This window comes from Cyprinodon tularosa, unplaced genomic scaffold, assembly GCF_016077235.1.
Source record: "Cyprinodon tularosa strain WSP-4 unplaced genomic scaffold, ASM1607723v1 ctg1003, whole genome shotgun sequence".
In the NCBI taxonomy this organism is placed as follows: Eukaryota; Metazoa; Chordata; class Actinopteri; order Cyprinodontiformes; family Cyprinodontidae; genus Cyprinodon; species Cyprinodon tularosa.
In genome coordinates this window covers 97288-115097 of record NW_024037787.1, presented here as the reverse complement: position 1 = coordinate 115097, position 17810 = coordinate 97288, and the positions used below count along the sequence as shown (strand labels likewise).

Below are 17810 nucleotides of genomic sequence, written 5' to 3'. Positions count from 1 at the left end.
ACATTCGGAGATGGCGTTCACCACCGGCACCTAAAACAGGCTAAAAACAATCAGCTGTTAGCCTCTCGACTATCTGCTAGCTCCCTCCGGTTAGGCTGCTAGCTTCCTGCGGTTACGCTGCTAGCTTCCTCCGGTTAGGCTGCTAGCTTCCTCCGGTTAGGCTGCTAGCTTCCTCCGGTTAGGCTGCTAGCTTCCTGCGGCTAGGCTGCTAGCTCCCTCCGGTTAGGCTGCTAGCTTCCTGCGGTTAGGCTGCTAGCTCCCTCCGGTTAGGCTGCTAGCTTCCTCCGGTTAGGCTGCTAGCTTCCTGCGGCTAGGCTGCTAGCTCCCTCCGGTTAGGCTGCTAGCTTCCTGCGGTTAGGCTGCTAGCTCCCTCCGGTTAGGCTGCTAGCTTCTAACTTTAAAATGTCTTCTCTCTCCCGGTCGACCTGGAGGAAGCTTCTACTCGGTCAGCATTACAGCCGAGCTCCGCCGCAGAAAGCCGCCTTCAGTTCCTCCCAGTGCGGACAGCAGCCTCTGGGGAGGAGGAGGGTAGTGATTACTGGGATCGGACTGGTGTGTCCCCTTGGGACGGGAACTGCTCTGGTCTGGGACCGCCTCATCAGGGGCCAGAGCGGGCTGGTGGCTCTGGACCCTGAGGAGTACAGAGGGGTCCCTTGTAAGGTGGCTGCCGTGGTGCCCAGAGGGTCTGAGGAGGGACACTTTAGCGAGGAGAGCTTCGCTCCCCGCGGGGAACTGAACAGCATGTCCCCGGCTACCGTGATGGCCCTAGGGGCCGCTCAGCTGGCTCTGGAGGACGCAGGCTGGAGCCCCCAAAGTCCAGAGGAGCACCTCAGCACCGGGGTGGCCGTGGGCATGGGGATGGTGTCCCTGGAGGAGATCGCTCGCACCTCCGCCGCCTTCAGGGAGCGGGGCTACAGAGGGGTGAGCCCCTTCTTCGTTCCCCGCATCCTGGTCAACATGGCGGCGGGACACATCAGCATCAGACACGGCCTGAAGGGCCCCAACCACGCGGTGTCCACAGCCTGCACCACCGGGGCCCACGCCATAGGGGACGCGGCGCGGTTCATCGCGCACGGGGATGCTGTTGCCATGGTTACGGGTGGGACAGAGTCCTGCGTGAGTCCTCTGGCCGTAGCCGGCTTCGCCAGGGCGCGCGCGCTCTCCACCAGATGGAACGATGAGCCCCCCCTGGCCTCCAGACCCTTCCACCCGGACAGGGACGGCTTTGTGATGGGGGAGGGGGCGGCGGTGGTCCTCCTGGAGGAGCTGGAGCACGCGCTGAGGAGGGAGGCCCGGATCTACGCGGAGGTCCTGGGCTACGGCCTGTCGGGGGACGCCAGCCACATCACTGCACCCACTGCGGACGGAGACGGAGCCTTCAGGTCAGCCCTCTAACCAAAGGCTCCCCACAGCACCATGCAGCCCCCACCGTGCTTCAGCGAGGGGAAGATCTGAGTATGTAGAGGAGGGGGAGGATGCTGGGGGGAGTTCACCATGCAGGGCTGCAGCTGTTAGAGCATCAGACAGGTTCTGTTTATGGAGAAACCCTCTGGACCTTATCCCTTTATACGCCTCAATAGTGTTACTGGAATCAGAAAACCTTTGACCTTTGCAACATTATAAGAATATGGATATTTTGATGTTATAAAAAATGTCGCTGTAATAACCAGAAACACCAACTTGCCCGAATATGTTAGGAAAAATAAGTGCTTCTATAAGAAATTCATAACACTCTGAGTGAAAGAAACACTCCATTTGTAATGCGAGTGATCAAAAACGCCACCTTGCTCTATAAAGGGTTAACCAGATTAAGAGAAAACCTCCAGAAATGCATCTATAGAATCTGTAAATCAAAGGACAATGAAGTTGAACTAATTCTGTGTCTAAAGTCTAGATCAGATAGAAGGACTCTGAGCTCTGAGCCGTATCCTAACACCGAGGCTTCATTCCTGATATTTTTGTGCACCTTTCTGAGGTCCACATTGTGTGACCACTTTTGGTATAACCTTCTGCTGCTGCTGCTGTGGTGGGAAGAAAATGAGGATTTTTACATCTGTTCTTCCTTAAAACTGTGCTTCATTTTATACGCCATTTAGTCAACATAAATGCATTAAGCCGCATTATTTTAGCCAACAACCAGCCCCGCTGACAGGAAGGTGATGGAGCTGCTGTAGCCTGGGCAGCTCAGTGTCAATCAGTCAGTGTTTGTCTGAAGGAAGCCAACATGAAAAAGCTTTAAGAGGAAACCAAGCAGCCATGAGCTGCTGATGGATCATCTCTGACCTCATCTATGACATCAATGTTTGATTAAAACAAACTTAACATGTCAGGGAGTTAAAAAGACTTTCTTCTAGAGATGGTTCACATTTTGGACACATTTGCAGTGTTGATGTTGTCTCACAGAATACTGACACCTGCTGGACATTTAAAGACACTACAGACAGATGATTGACTTAAACTGAATAGATCTGATGATTTAGAACAGTGATATCATTAAGTTATTTGAGGTTATATTCTATTATTTCATATCTGTTTAAATTGAAAATATATTTGATATTTTTAGATGCAGCCAATAAATCATGTAACCATAAATCATAACCTAGAAATTTAGGGGAAAAAGTGAATGAGGATGCTTGTGGACTAGGATTTTAAATCAGATTTTTAAAACAATAAGTACAGTAAAAACAGTAAATAAACTAAGAGTCAATTTGAAATGAACTAAAGATGAGTGATAACTGAGAGGAAAAGGATGAAACAACAGGAAGATTAAACAGATATGAGATCAAAATGGTTCCAGTGAGCTGAAACCTTCTGTCTGGGTCTCTGCAGCCTGACTATCGGTTCTCCGCTTCAGTAAATCATTTGATCCTCTGTCTGATGTTCCTACAGGTGCATGGCTGCAGCCCTCAGAGACGCTGCGCTCTCTCCAGATGATGTCACTTACGTCAACGCCCACGCCACCTCCACGCCTTTAGGCGACGCTGCAGAAAACGCAGCCATTAAGAGACTCTTCCAGCGCAGCGCCGACCGCCTGGCGGTTTCTTCTACCAAAGGAGCCACGGGACACCTGCTGGGCGCCGCCGGGGCTCTGGAGGCGGCCTTCACCGCTCTGGCCTGCTACCACGGGGTGCTGCCCCCAACCCTCAACCTGGACCGCACTGAGCCCGAGTTCAACCTAAACTACGTCCCCTGCAGAGCTCAAGCATGGAGGACTGAGGGCCGGCGGGTGGCGCTCACTAACTCCTTCGGGTTTGGAGGCACCAACGCATCGCTGTGTCTCAGCAGTTTCTCAGGCTAGATGGAGTTTAGCTGCATTTTCACCTTCTTTCAATAAAAAACAGGTTTTCTAAAAGAACGACAGAAAGTCGGCCTCCTGGTCCACCTGCTGCTGGTTCTGGATGAAATCTGACTGGGAGGGACCCTAAGGTGGTCTGACATCCATGACATGTTTTAAATCACCAGAAAAGTTTATGTATGAAATTTAAAGTTTAATTTATGAATAAAGCAGGTTGTTTGCAAAACCAAGTAGAGAAGAGAAATATAATTGATTGTCTCCCAATAAGGAAACTCAGGAGCAGCCCAGAGTATGGCTTCACTCACCACCAAAAATATAAATCTGAATCCATCATCCATCAGCACCGAGTCCAACCACAGAGAAATTAATTGTCTGGATGAAACTAATTATTGTGATTGGTTTTATATTCTTAAATACCTTGGGGCCATCATGAAAATGAGCGTAAATTAAATAAAACGAATGAGTTTATTTTTAAAATGTAAGAAGTAGAAGGTGAAATGTTGTCTAAAGAATAATTCCTCCGGTAAAGTAAAGCCAATATTTCTACTTCAGTAATGAAACAAAGTATTTGGTCTTTGTTAGTTGACGCCTCTGGGTGTGAAACAGCTGGAAGCTGCTTCTCCAGCTGCGCTTCAGAACAGACCAATCAACCAGCACAACGAGAACAGGAAACACATGCATGAAATAATGGTTCCATCCATCCTCCTAGAGCAGAGCTCTTCAACAGGGGGTCCGTGACCCCCAGGGGGTCCACAGAGGTACTGCATCGGGGTCGTCAAAGTTTTCGTTGATTAGACTTTTTTTTTTATATTCCTCCTGCAATTTTTTTCTTCTACCCCATGATCCTCTCTGCTGTTCTCACCTTCTTCCAGTCTGAGGCGCTGCAGCCTCCACACCACACAGTGAGACAGCTGCTCAGAACGCTCTCTAGAATAGAACAGAATAGAATAGAATAGAAAATCCCTTTATTACTCCACAGTGGGGAAATTCTGGTAGCAGCAAAAAGATCATAGAAGAAAATGTTGACACAGATGTGGACCTTAGAAAAATGTCTAAGAATGACATAATAGAAAACAGTTCAAAGATAAACAATACTATACTGTAAAGTGTTTAAACAATATAGAACTGGAGAATAAATAACTAATATCCAGCTATGGACATTTTTACAGTGATGGATATTTGAAAATATCAGAGATGTTGCTGCGTGTTATTTAACTGATTAAGGTTGAAACTGTGGAAAATCAGCATGAAAGGAACAACAGTGATGAATGCAGAATAAATGGGAGTCATTGACATTGTCAGTTACTCCATGGCACCACTAGATGGCAGCAGCTTACAGCGAATCCCACCAATGGTCCTGCTCTGTACCAGTGAGATGAAGGTTGGATGGAGATCAGACCCCTGGATCTGGAGTCATTGCTCTCCTCCAACCATATTTCTATTTATGGCACAGATATCGTAAGAAGCAACAGTAATCCAGTTCAACCTTCCTGACTAACAGACTCACACTTCTTTCACTTTTTATCTACGAAGGAGACAAAGCAACAGCAGTGCAGGGCTTCTGAGGGTTTAGTAGTTTCACCTGCGGGTATATATAAAGGAAAAACTGGTCCATTTAGACATGTCCTGATGTCCATTTAGACATGTCTTACCCTTAGCTGAAAAACAAACAGACATTCTGTCCTTCCACAAATTATCTTTCATGGACCATTTCATCCCTACCGGTCTATCATCAAAGCAAAGCTTGAGTTGACCTGAAAGTTGTGATACAGAGCTAATATTCATCATCATCATTGGTACCATCAGTTGTTGCTCTCTTTTAGACCACCTTACACATGTGTTCCTTTTATAGTGAAACTTATTGCCCTAAAGCCTCAGGCTAGGCTGCTATAAAGGTTTCAGGTGGAGATGGAGACATGTGAGATGATCGGATCCACTGAGTTAATACTGACAGTAAGATTCACTTCCTGAAGGTGATCTAAGTGCTGCTGAATAAAAAGTCCACAGATTTCAGGGGAGGAGAAAAAAACAGCAGTAAAGGCAGAATCATCCATCCATCGAACTTTACCTTTAGCTGGAATCCAGAATTAAACCAAAACCAAAGAAAGAAGGAAGGAAGATAACAGGTTCAAAACAGGCCAAGACCAGGACCAGGACCAGGTAGAGGACCAGGTAGAGAACGAGGACCAGGACTAGGACCAGGTAGAGGACTAGGACAAGGACCAGGACCAGAACCAGGACAAGGACCAGGTAGAGGACCAGGTAGAGGACCAGGACAAGGACCAGAACCAGGACAAGGACCAGGTAGAGGACCAGGTAGAGGACCAGGACAAGGACCAGGACCAGAACCAGGACCAGGATTAGGACCAGAACTAGGACTAGGACCAGGACTGTAACTAGATTCATCAGTGAGTTCATCTGGTCTCCAGAAACAGTTTAATTAAGGTTAGAAATGACCATGTGAACGTTTCTGTAAACAGGGACCAAGACTTAACGAGGTTCTGGTTCTAACTTTAATAGGATCTTTAGGATCTGAACTACCTGTAAGATCCCTCCACAAAATCTAGACTTCCTGAGCTCCACATGAAGCCACATATAGATGGACCCTGAACCTGAGATATTGTTTGGCCATCATGAACTTCTTTTTAATTATCTGATGAATGCAGCTACAGCCTCTGACGAATCCACCAACATTATATAAAAGCAGCCAGAGATGATGGATCACTGCACTGGGGGATGTCTTTCCAGACCCATTTTTAGAGATTATTTTCTATTAACTGCTCAGGATGTCAGGATCGCAGCAGCAAATGACTTCATTAATGTTGAAAAGATTCATTTATCTTCCTAAAAACAGACTAAGCTGACACAGATAAATGCACTGAAGCAGTGTAGAAAGGAAAGCCTGGCATTTTATCCGGGAATATTTTTCTACCAGGCCATCCATTCAAACTCTGTCTACCATGTCCAAACCTCTGCGCTGGTTTCCAATTCATCTCTCATCCAGTCAAAGGTTTAAAATATGCTGCAGTTTGAGGGATCTGTGGAAGATAAGCCTCTTACTGTAGCTTTGCTTCAGTGTTTTATTGCATATTTTCCCCCTCAGTGCGTCTTCTGAGGCCAGTAAGTGGCCCCGTCTCACCGTTTCATATCCACGGGGCCCATCTGGGCAGGAACTATTGATTAGAGGAGCTGCAGTGATGACTTTTGTTCTTTTTACTCATCATTTTTTCTTTTGTACACTCCTGCCTCCCTAATTAGGAGAAATCCAAGCTGAATTACAATTGCCATGGCAACAGTCAGGGTGATATCCCTTTGATATCACCCTGTCCCACAGGGAGAACCGCTCATCACCACCTTCTAAAAATAGAGCGTCTCTTCTCACTCCGTGGCACATGCTCGATGGCCTTCATTCCTCTGCTCAGTCCGGTTTATGCAGATGTTGGACATTTTAGCTGCTTACTGGGAAACCTGTAGCGTGGAATGGTTGGTAAACTGGGCGCTCAGAGTTCTAGATGGGGGGCAATAAACAGAGAGAATTCTACTGAGGGACAGATAGAAAACCTCTTTGTATTCTGCTCTGTGTGGCTTGTTAGCAGCATTGAGCCATCCACATGTTTAAAGTGATAAAAGCTCTTTTTTAGTCCGTATTTGATGTGTTTACATGTCTGACCAACAATGATGATCAACTTCCAAAGGAAATTTGTCTTGGCTATAGACTCTGCACACTACATCACACTGTCATGATCTGAGCACTTATGTTTGGTCTGATCACTCATTTCCACCCAGTTCTCATTACCATTCATCTGATCCAGCTGCCTCCGTCTCTATTTAACCAGCCTTCAGACCAGTCATCAGTGCCAGATTAATTCAAGCTGATTGGTGAGACTTATTTACTTACCTTTGTTCCAACTACCTGACCCTGACCCTGACCACGCCTCTGTGCCTGCCTGACCCTGTTCTGACCTGTTAGCCTGACCTGTCTTTGGACTCCTGCTGGATTTCTAACTGTCTGTGTACCGTACCTGGAACTGTTCTGGATTCCTTTTCGCTACCCCTTCTGACCTCTGACCTCCTTGGTCTGACAACCGAGCACGTCTTTGACACCAGCTTTGGCTTCGCCCTCTGGATTATCTCGCCCACCTTCGTCTGCTGCTTATCTAATACAACTGCGGCCTCATTTTACTGATGTAACCTGTATGCAAAGAAAATTTTATTTTGTGTCTAAGTCTAAATCTTCACCCTTAAAGGAAGCTTAAAGGAAGTGAAGCTATTATAGTGAAACTAACTTTACTGAAATTAAAAGCAGCTCTACTTCAAGCATCTCCTGGAAAACCGAGCTCCTCATCCCATCTTTAAGGAGTCCAGCCACTTGTAACCAAGATCTCGTTCTTTCATGACCATAGGTGAGGGTAGGAACATAGACTGACCGTTAAATAAGAGCTTTGCCTTTTCTCTCTGCTCTCTTTTCACTATGACAGCGTTTGCGTTCTAGCAGCAGCCACCGTACCAGTCCGTCTATTCATCTCAACCTCCATACTTCCACTTACGCTTGAACAGGACCTCAAGATACTGGAACTCCCCCACTAGAGGCAGTAACTCTACTCCAACTTGAAGGGAACAAGCCACCGTTTTCTGGTTGAGAACCAGAACCATGGCTCAGGCTTGGAGGAGCTGATTGGCATCCGCCTCACCCTAGGGACCGAACCACCAGCCCCCAGTGCATGCTGTAGCTCTCTGGAGGAGGGAGCCAACAGAATCACATCATCTCCAGTAGCAGCCATTCAAAATGGCCCTTCCCAGTTAAACGCCAGCCGAATGGCAGCCTACTCCACTGCAAATCTCAGCCAAATGCCCTCCAACTTCCAGCCACTGGCCTTTACAGGGTCTGACCAGGAGATGGCACTTCTCTTTAGATCCTAATGTCCACAAATCATGACAGAAAGAATATTTCAGTGCAAAGATTTATGTTTAAAAAAGGAATTGTAGGGGACCAGCCAAGAACCAGCCAATGACCAGCAGAGGGCCCATCAAGTGGGGAAATTTTGAATGGCTACTACTGTACAAAATGCAGGGACAGGACCCGCCAGTCCCCAAACGGGTCCCCCTCTGGTCCTTGGCTGCAGCTAGAAATCCAGTCTATAAAGGAACAGGACGGGTGACGGAGGGCCTTCCTGGAAAAATGTTACCCCTCTAAAGTTGAAAATCACACTCTGGTGCCCCTTGTTTTGGATGTGAACCACTACCCCAATCTACCAGTTCAGGAGCCACTGTCCATGACCTCCATACGATGTTGAAGAGTGCCAGCCACAACACCCAGAGACCTGAGGCACTCAGGATGGATCTCCTCTGCCCATAAGCCCTTTCCACGGTGGAGTCCTTTGACCATCTGGGTGACTTCAGCCTGGGCGATAAACAGATCCAATTTCAAGGACCCAGTGTCTTCATCCGCCACTAAAGGCATGTCAGCTGGGTAAGGGGATTTTAACGCATTCCTTCCACGATCCGACGATGTCCTCCTCGGTGAAGGTTAGGAGGTGAAGCATTGCTTTTAGGTTCACAAACAGTCTTTTTCTATGGTCTCTCCTAACTCTTCCCATGCTCCACTGGCCCTCCATGTCTCTCTGATAAAATACTTTTTTTATACATATTCACACATAAATACACTTAAAAGAAAACACCATTTTCTTTATCTTCTGTTAGTCTGATGAAACTTTATGTAACTAGAACAATGTGGAGACTTTTTTTCCTATGAGAACATTTTGAAGGCAAACCTTATAAAGGATGGTGCAGACTTCTCCATGGCTTAGTTAGTCCAAGCTAAGAGGTTTATCATGTTCTGTTTCCTTTTTCTCTACAGTGACAGTGATGGTATTTTAACTTTTTAATTTTTAATTTTCAGCTTGTTCATGTCAGAGTAAACTGACGATTTAGTGAGATGGCAGCGAGGGGGGGACAGGTCCCCGTACAGCAATACAACTAAAGACCACAACAGAAAGAACACCAACATTAAAAAATGTAATCATTAAAATTATTCAGTTACATAAATAAATAACTCTAAAACTCTTAATGTAACACATAGCTGCTTACATACACTAATATTAACAGGAGGTAAGAGAGGAGATTAGTAACTGCTGCTCCATCATCCTGACTGAGTCTGGGCTTCATTCATCGATACAGAACAATGATGTTAACCCAGAGAGGTCACGCTATACCGCACTGATCGTAAACAGAGAATTCAGCGGTAAGACTAGAGGAGGGGGTCTGTGTTTACATCAACAACAGCTGGTGTAAAAATGCTAGATCGGCTTCAGCTCTCCAGACATCGAAGTTTCTGACTGTTAACTGCAGGCCGTTCTATCTGCGCAGAGAGTTCAGTGTGGTTAGCATCACTGCTGTTTATGTGCCCCCCCCAGCGCTAACACTAAAGAGGCCATGCAGACTCTATATCAGGCTATCTCTGAGCTCCAATCTGCACACAGAGGCTGTTTTCATCATCGCTGGGGATTTTAACCAGGCTAACTTGAAGACTGTTCTCCCTCATTTCTACCAACATGTGGACTTTGCAACTCGGGGTGAAAACACTGTTGATTTAGCCTACTCTAACATCAAAGATGCATTCAGAGCAGCTCCCCCCCCCCCACGGGTCTACAGATCATCTATCTGTCATGCTAATTCCTGCATACAGGCCCCAGCTAATCAGGGCTAAACCGACAGTTCAAGAAGTCAGAGTGTGGTGTGAGGAGGTCATGGAGAAAATCCAGGACTGCTTTGAATGATCTGACAATGTTTACATTTGATCTCTGCTGCACTTTATGGAATAGAAATATTCGGAAAGCTGTAATTTAGTTTTGCATACACTCTGTATATACAAAATGATAATAAAAGTTGTCTAAGTTTTTTAGCGAGCAGAACTTCTAACTCCACTTACAATTACTAACTATCTGAAGATATAATCTAAAGGTCTAAAACCATCTTTGGATGAACCCTTGTTGATCCCTGGAGAACCACTGAACCAGATTAGCTCCTTATTAGGAGTTTTCAATCATTCTGGTTCATTTTATGTGAGTCTATTTCCTCCTGCCACCTGCAGCCAATGGTCTGTCTGACTTTTTGTTGATTATCTTGGTTTATCTTACATTATTGATCTTTGGTAAAACAAAATATATCAAAGCCCTTTTTTATTAAGTTCGCACGAACCAAAGATTTATCAAAAGCCCAATCGAGACCAAATGAACCAACTAAAGGAGGGGTGGGATGCGGGTTATATTCCGTACTGGAATCTGACTCCATTCGGTTGGTTCTGCTCCCCCCCATGGAAACAGTCAGCTCAGCCTACAGGTCTCTCTCCTGTCCACCTTCTTCTGCTTTCAACTAATTTATTGTTAGGAATCCAGTTTGTGTGGGTTGTGTTTTCTTGTGTTTTCCTTTTCCACCACTAGATGGTGCCCTGTCCTCGTTTGGGCCTCCTCACACACCTGCAGCTCGTTGGGTCATCACCAGAGGAGTATTTGAGCAGCGGGCTCTCACTACCTCGACGCCAGAGTGTAGTGAGAGTGTTAATGTTATTCACTATCATTGGTGAAAGCACCAAATTTACTGCTGCGATAAAAGAAATGAGAGTCTTTAACATCTGTTAGGATATAATATCAACTGTATCACCTCAGCTTCTCATTTAGTACATTTCAAATGGAACCAAGTACTAAAGCGATATTATTGATCTGAAATGCTGAGAGAAATGACTTGGAATGCAAATCATTCCTAGCGTTGCTTCTTTAAAAGTAAACCTGATGGGTCTGTTATTTTTAACGTATATTTATTTACCAAAGTGATCTGAATCTGACTCCCTCCCTGACTGATCATTGTCTTCACATCATTGAGGTTTAAACTTTCTCCACAGAGAGCCCAGCTGTGTAAACATTGCCTAATTGACCCTAAACTAGTTTTGCTCCCGTCGATCATGAAAGCTAATATAGACTAATAGCTTTTGTGAAGCACATTATCTCTTGGATGGAGCCAAGCAACATCTTTCGCTGCCTTTCTTTGTGTAATCTGACTAACAGATTGCAATGAGTAAAATGCAGCCATCAGAGGCCTCGTCCATCTGGTTGGCTTTTTATATGGAGGATCTCGTTAGACCACGCAGGGTTGTTTATTGCCAGGCGACTTTCTGTCTAGTGTTCTTTATCTACTCCATTTTTGAATCAGTCACACAGAAAAAAAGCAAAAGCTGTTTTGTTTGCCACTATCTAAAAATAAAAATCCTTTTTGTTTTCCTTCTTTGTGAGGCACTGTTTTAGCACTGTTGAAGCAGCGCCAGTGTTGTGTTTAGACAGCCTCAGCAAGCTGTCCAGAAATCAACACTTCTCACTCTGTGCAGATGGAAAGCTTTTACACCAGTCTTCCACTTTATAATGAACTTGCTGAAAATGCTGTTAAACTTGATTTACCACAATTCATATGCTTGATGTAACTGTTAATACTTATGAAATATAAAAAACATTACAGGTAGGAGATGTAAACAACTGTAAATAAAGGCTGTAGATGATAGAGCTGGGTCTGTTTCTCAGTGTTAAGTCCTGTTTCTCTGCTAGATATAGCTATAGGCTCAGCTTTTACTGTTTCTTTCCCAGGTAGAGCTATTTGTGACGCTACTTTACTCTTAGATTTTCTAACATAGAAAGCATGCTTAAAGGGACTTTTCCTCTCCGCTGTCACTGCATGCATGCTATTGGGTGAAAAGTTAAGCTGTCCAAAATCAGGAGCAATATTTATAAAAGGTGGTTTCTTTTCCCAACTAATTTTTTTCAATATGTCTTACATTCATTTCTAAAAATATAAAAAAGTTCCAAACTTAATATTTAGAATGTCAGTTAAGAATTTGTCAGCAGGCTTAACATTAATATTCCAAAATAAACATTTGTGTAATAAATATTTAGCTACAAACTAAATATTTAATTTCAAACTAAATATTTTGCTAATATGCAATATGATGAAAAGCAGAAGTGAACTACCAAAGTAAAAGCCTGTGAATCTGTATAAAACTCCTACAGCCCTCAGGCTTTTACTTTGGTAGTTCACTTCCGCTTTTAGCCAAGTTAATTTGATTAACTTATTAAAACCTTGAGGGAAACAATATTGCCCATGTTGTAGAACATACAATATAATCCCATATAATATAATATAATATAGGATACAGGGTGTCTTTTTAGATAAAATCCAGTTTCTATGCAATATACTGAAAATTATTTGTTCAATCAAATGGGAGTAATATCAGCATTTGAAACGTCTTGCAGATGTTTTCTGGATGCTAGCATAACCTGCTGCTTCTTTGTACCTAATGATGCCAGATTTAACAAACCTGCATTAAGGCAAACATTACGGGAAAGCTGATTTCGGAGATGCTGCCTCAGAATGTTTCTCAATGTTGACGATAGTGATGGAACATGCTACAGACTAGTAAGACAAACTCCTATGCACCACTGGAACTCTCCTAGTCCACCTCAAACACCCTGGACAAAGCATTAGGTGTCATGATCTGGCCTGTTTGCTCTCCCTTAATTGGTTATTTCTTTCACCTGCTGATTCCCCTCCCTGCCTCAATTATCATTTATTCCTCTCACCTGTTTCTTCTGGGTTATATTCAGTTCAGCCTGAGCATTCGGGGCCAGATCATTACTTGTTTTCCGTTCTGTTCAGTTTTGTTGATTTCAAGGTTCATGTCCTGGATCCTGGCGGCCAGTGGAAAGAGGGTTTTGTGTCTGTTTCGTCTCCTGATCGTCCACTGTTCCTCCCCTGTTGAGCCCTCTGGGTTTTTGGCTCTATACGCGGGGAGGTTCCGTTTTTATCCCAGTAAGCCTGGCTACTAGTTGGAGACCAGTTTAAAGGTCCTGCATCAGCTTCTGGTTCTACGTCCTGTCTCTGCTACCCTCTGCCACTAAGCCTGCTCATCTGTACCAGATCCTGTCTGCTCCTGTCGGTGACTGCCTGGTCACACTTCTGGACTCTGTCAGACTCTGAACCTTCCTGGGAGCTCTAGGATGCCTGGAAGTCTGGATCCTGTCACCTGTCTGTTCCTGCCTGATTTGTAACCCTGTCCAGGATCGGCTTCCTTCGGGTCCTCGGGGACTGCAGACCCGGAGACACTCTGGGTGCCGTGTCGGTCAATAGTCCAGCGGCTGGATTGCGCCCCTTTCCAGGGAGATGGACTGGACTGTTAAACAAGCTAAGTGACCAACTCTGATAATCATCTTCTGTCAGATGATTGTGGTCACATACAGAGTATCTGAGATTGGGCGGTGCCCCACCCCCCACCTGCAGTCGCCGCGTGCCACAGATCCTAGCAGCTCCACTTTAGTTTTGTTTATTTTCTTTTAATAAACGTTTTGAACTTTCCTACTGACTGTCTCGTCTGGAATACTGGATCCATCTGTCCTTTTCATGACATTGGGTTTAACATTCTTGGTTCCAGTTCGGAAAAGCAGAGAAAAGTTAAAGTGTCCAAAAAAAGAGTGCCTACCTTGATTGTCTGGGGTTATTTTTCTTAGCAGACTTCAGATGCTCCAGGATCCTGTGATCAGTCCAAACCAGAAAAGTAGTCTTGGACCCCTCTAACCAATATCTCCATTCTTCCAGAGCCAACTTGACTGCTAGCAGTTCTCGGTCTCCGACATCATAGATCCTCTCTGTGAAAGACTTTGAAAGTCTCTTTGAAAAGAAAGCATAGGGGTGAATTTCCCCATCTCTATCCTTCTGACTGACGACCGCCCCGACTTCGAACTGGATGCATCCACCTCAACAATAAATCGTTTCTCATTGTCGGGAAAAACCAGAACTTGTGCAGAGGTGAACAGAGATTTAAATCTTAGAAGGCTCCATCCGCCTGATCATTCCAAGAAAACCTAAGTTTAGCAGAAGTGAGGGCATGAAGAGAGACAGGTACCTGACTGTAGATTCTGATGAATCTCCTGTAGAAATGAACAAACCGAAGGAACGTCTGCAGTTGTTTCCTATCGTCAGGAACCAGCCAGTCAGTAACTGCACACATCCTCTTAGGGTCCATAGAGATCTGATCAGGAGAAAACACGAAACCCAAGAATGACTTTATGTCCACATGGAATTCACATTCTCTGCCTTAATGAACAGCTGGTTTAGTGACAGGCATAACAGAACAGATGTGACATGTCTCTAATGGGACTCCAAGTCCCGAGAGTAAATAATGATGTCGTCTAAGTAGACAAAAACTAAATGTCCCACCATGTCTCAAAGCAGCTCGTTTACAAGAACAGCCTGGTATAAGTGAGCCAGACATGGGCAATGTGAAGTCTACCCAGCCACTGAAGCAGGTGAGTCCAATCTTCACTGTGAATTAACCTGTGCAGATTGGACTCACCTGGTTAATTGGCTGGGTAGATTAAATACATGACATGGAGATGACTTGTTGACTCCACATTGCCCATGTCTGAAGTGAGCTGAAAGGCACCAACAGGTACGCGTAGTGTCCAGTAGGGGTGTTAAATGCACTGTTCCACTCATCACCCTCTCGGATTCATACCAAGTGGTACGCATTTCGGAGGCTAACTTAGAGAAGACCTTAGCCCCCTTAAACTGATCAAAAGCTGAATTAATCCGAGGGATGGGATAACGATTCTAGACTGTGATTTCATTCAAACCCCTGTGGTCTATGCACGGTCTGAGGGAACCGTCCTTCTTTTCAAAAAGAAAAAAGGATGAAGGGCGAATAATGCCTGCTCTAAGTGAATCTGAGATATATTTGTTCAAGGCCAGAGATTCTGGGGCAGATAAAGAATATACTCTACCTCTTGGGGGTGTAGTACCTGGCAGTAAGTCAATCCTACAGTCATAAAGTCTATGTGGGGGCAGAGCAGTGGCCTTACTCTTATTAAAGACTTCTCTGAGGTCATGATACTCCTCAGGAACCTTTGTCAGATCAGCATAACATTCATCCTCTTCACTATTGGCCGATGTGTCTGACAGGAAGTAGCCCAACCCAAAACCTGAACTTTCTGCCCATCATTGTGTGGGTTATCTTCGTTAATCAGATTACACCTAAGATAACAGGAACCTGAGGTGAATCAATGATTAGGAAGGATAACTATTCAACATGGTTACCACCCACCGCAAGCCCAACCGGTTCAGTCATGAGAGAGGATTGATTCAACTGAGGATCATCCAAGGCTAAAACCTCGTGAGAGTTCAGTGAAGGAAAGAACTTAATGCCAAGTCATCTAGCAAAATCGCCATCCATAAACTCAGTATCAGCTCCAGAGTCCACAAGGCTGACAGGTTATGACTAATAGACTGGACTAATGATGTTACAGAGAGAAGAAATTCAGGGGAGACAGATAGTCTGGCCTTGCTGAGGAGGATTCTCCCCCTCCTACTGTCCTTTTACAGGACAAGATCTCACCAGATGTCCCTCTCCGCCGCAGTAGAGGCACAGCTTCAGCCTGAAGCGTTGATCCCTCTCCTCCCTGGAAAGACGGGTGTGTATCAGCTGCATTGGTTCATGACCAGAAGTTTGAGGCGAGCAGGATGCCGCCACATTATCCACAGGAGGGAACGAGTGAGGATTAGCTGATAGATGGGGTCTCCGGTCTCTGTGCCGTTCGAGGAGGCAAAGATCGATCCGAGTTGCTAACTCCTCTATCTGCTTAAGGGACTGAGGGAAGTCCCGGGTGGAGAGCTCCTCCTTGATCCTTTCATTAAGTCCAGTGTTAAAGATGTCCATGAGAGTTTTCTTGTTCCAAGGACTCTCAGATGCCAGTAGGTGATAGTCGATTACATATTCTCACACACACACAGTCTGGACTCCCTGTGGTAAAGACAGGAGTCCTGTTGAAGCCTCCCTGCTTGGCAGAACTGGACAGAAAACTCAGATTGATTCCTGTGAAAAGTCTCAGAATGAGTTACACAGGCTAGGATTGTTTTGCCACTCTGATGTTCCATACAACTTAGCCTTGCCCGCTAACAGAGAGATTATTTAAGCCACTTTAGCCCTATCAGAGGGAAACGCAGAGGGCTGAAGTTTGAAGTGAATCTCACACTGAGTCAAGAAAGCCAGAGCTTGTTCAGAATCACCCCGAAACAACTCTGGGGAGGTCAGGCTAATGACTGATTGATCTAGCAGCCAGTGATGTAGACACGGACGCTGAAGCAAGCAGGGGAGTGGAAGCAGGAGTAACACGATTCAATTCTATTGTCTTTATTTCTATAGCTCCAATTCACATCCTCATCCTCTGCAGGAAGTCCAAGCGCTTCTGGGTCCTTTGGACCAGTGAGGTGGTGTCATACGATTGGCTCTCTCTTGGATTTATTCAACCATTCTTGCTCTGCTGAATGAATGAAACATTTATTACCAGAAGCAGGGATGAATCTTGGCAACTGTGGTTGCAGCATTTGGTTTTGCTTCTATGCCTCCATTTGGTTCTTTTGGCTACAACTGGTGAAGCAGCTCCCAGCAGGGTCCCATGGTCTGACAGGTGGCATGTTCTTGGATCAATCAAGCTGAAGACGCAAACTGAAAAGCCCAAGAAATGACTTCCAGCAGGAAATATAATCAATGTTGAAATTGCAGCTTAATTACCCCAGTTGCTAACCCAGCTGAAGCTGAAACCCTTTACCTTTTTGTTACCAGTGATAATAAATGAGGATTATTACTGAGCAGAGCTTTTCTGAGAATCTCTAGAAAAAAATGTTTGTGCATAACTGAAATTTGGTGTTTCTAAATGCTTCATCTGGAGGTACCCCCTGTTCCATTAGCATTCATCCAGGGGTGAGACCTTTCCGCCATGCATCTGTGTCATGTATAAAAACCTGTTGTGGACAGTTGAGTTACGGAGGTGATCCGTTTGCCTCCAGAGTGAACCAGACAGGCGTGATCTGAATTATATGTTGAGATGGGAGTTTGAGCTGGACATTGGTGTGACTTATGACATACTCCATTAAAAACAGACATAAGAACCGGTGAGCAAGGTCTTCACTGCAGGCCTCCAGATTAAAATCCTTGAAGGAAAGCCTGAGTCATGATCTCTGCACTGATACAGGTCTCATTCCTCACAAGACACTCCTGCTCAGCGCCGCCATTGTTCCCGTTACTAGTCATCTGATCCACCTGCACCTTTCAGTATATAACCAGCCTTCAGAGCAAACGTCAGGGCCAGGTTATTTCAAGCCTCCCAGTGAGATTTATTCCAGCATTCTGATTCCTGACTTCCTGCCTGTTTGTCTTGGCTACTGGTCGTAGGAAACAGGAGCAGAAAAAAAAACACCCGCTTAAAGAATTCACACCGTCACCACCACCTTAAACTTCAAACTCCAACCATAATATCTAGAAATTATGTCCCGCCGCTATGAGGGAGGATTCAGTCAAAAGGTGTAATGTCCAGGAACACCGATCAAATGGAATATTGATCCTTATTAAACTTTACTGACACCCTCTAGGGTGTAAGTGTGGTCACCCGTCAGTTTGTTGTTTTGTTTTCCGTATAAATTCCTC

The 17810-nt window shown here is 45.1% G+C and overlaps 1 protein-coding gene across 1 annotated transcript; it reads left to right on the top strand.

Annotated features, from left to right (window-relative positions):
• Positions 1-76: 76 nt before the first annotated feature.
• On the top strand, positions 77-3846 carry oxsm (3-oxoacyl-ACP synthase, mitochondrial). The gene is made up of 2 exons (XM_038276326.1): positions 77-1382; positions 2890-3846. The coding sequence occupies exons 1-2, from the start codon at positions 403-405 to the stop codon at positions 3296-3298; spliced, it is 1389 nt and encodes a 462-aa protein (XP_038132254.1). The 5' UTR covers positions 77-402; the 3' UTR covers positions 3299-3846.
• The last annotated feature ends 13964 nt before the right edge of the window (positions 3847-17810 follow it).

Bases quoted from the DNA above. Each gene is read 5' to 3' on its own strand.
- oxsm (XM_038276326.1), top strand. From the start codon at position 403: ATGTCTTCTCTCTCCCGGTCGACCTGGAGGAAGCTTCTACTCGGTCAG. The intron at 1,383-2,889 runs GTCAGCCCTCTA...ATGTTCCTACAG, and splicing joins GACGGAGACGGAGCCTTCAG to GTGCATGGCTGCAGCCCTCA.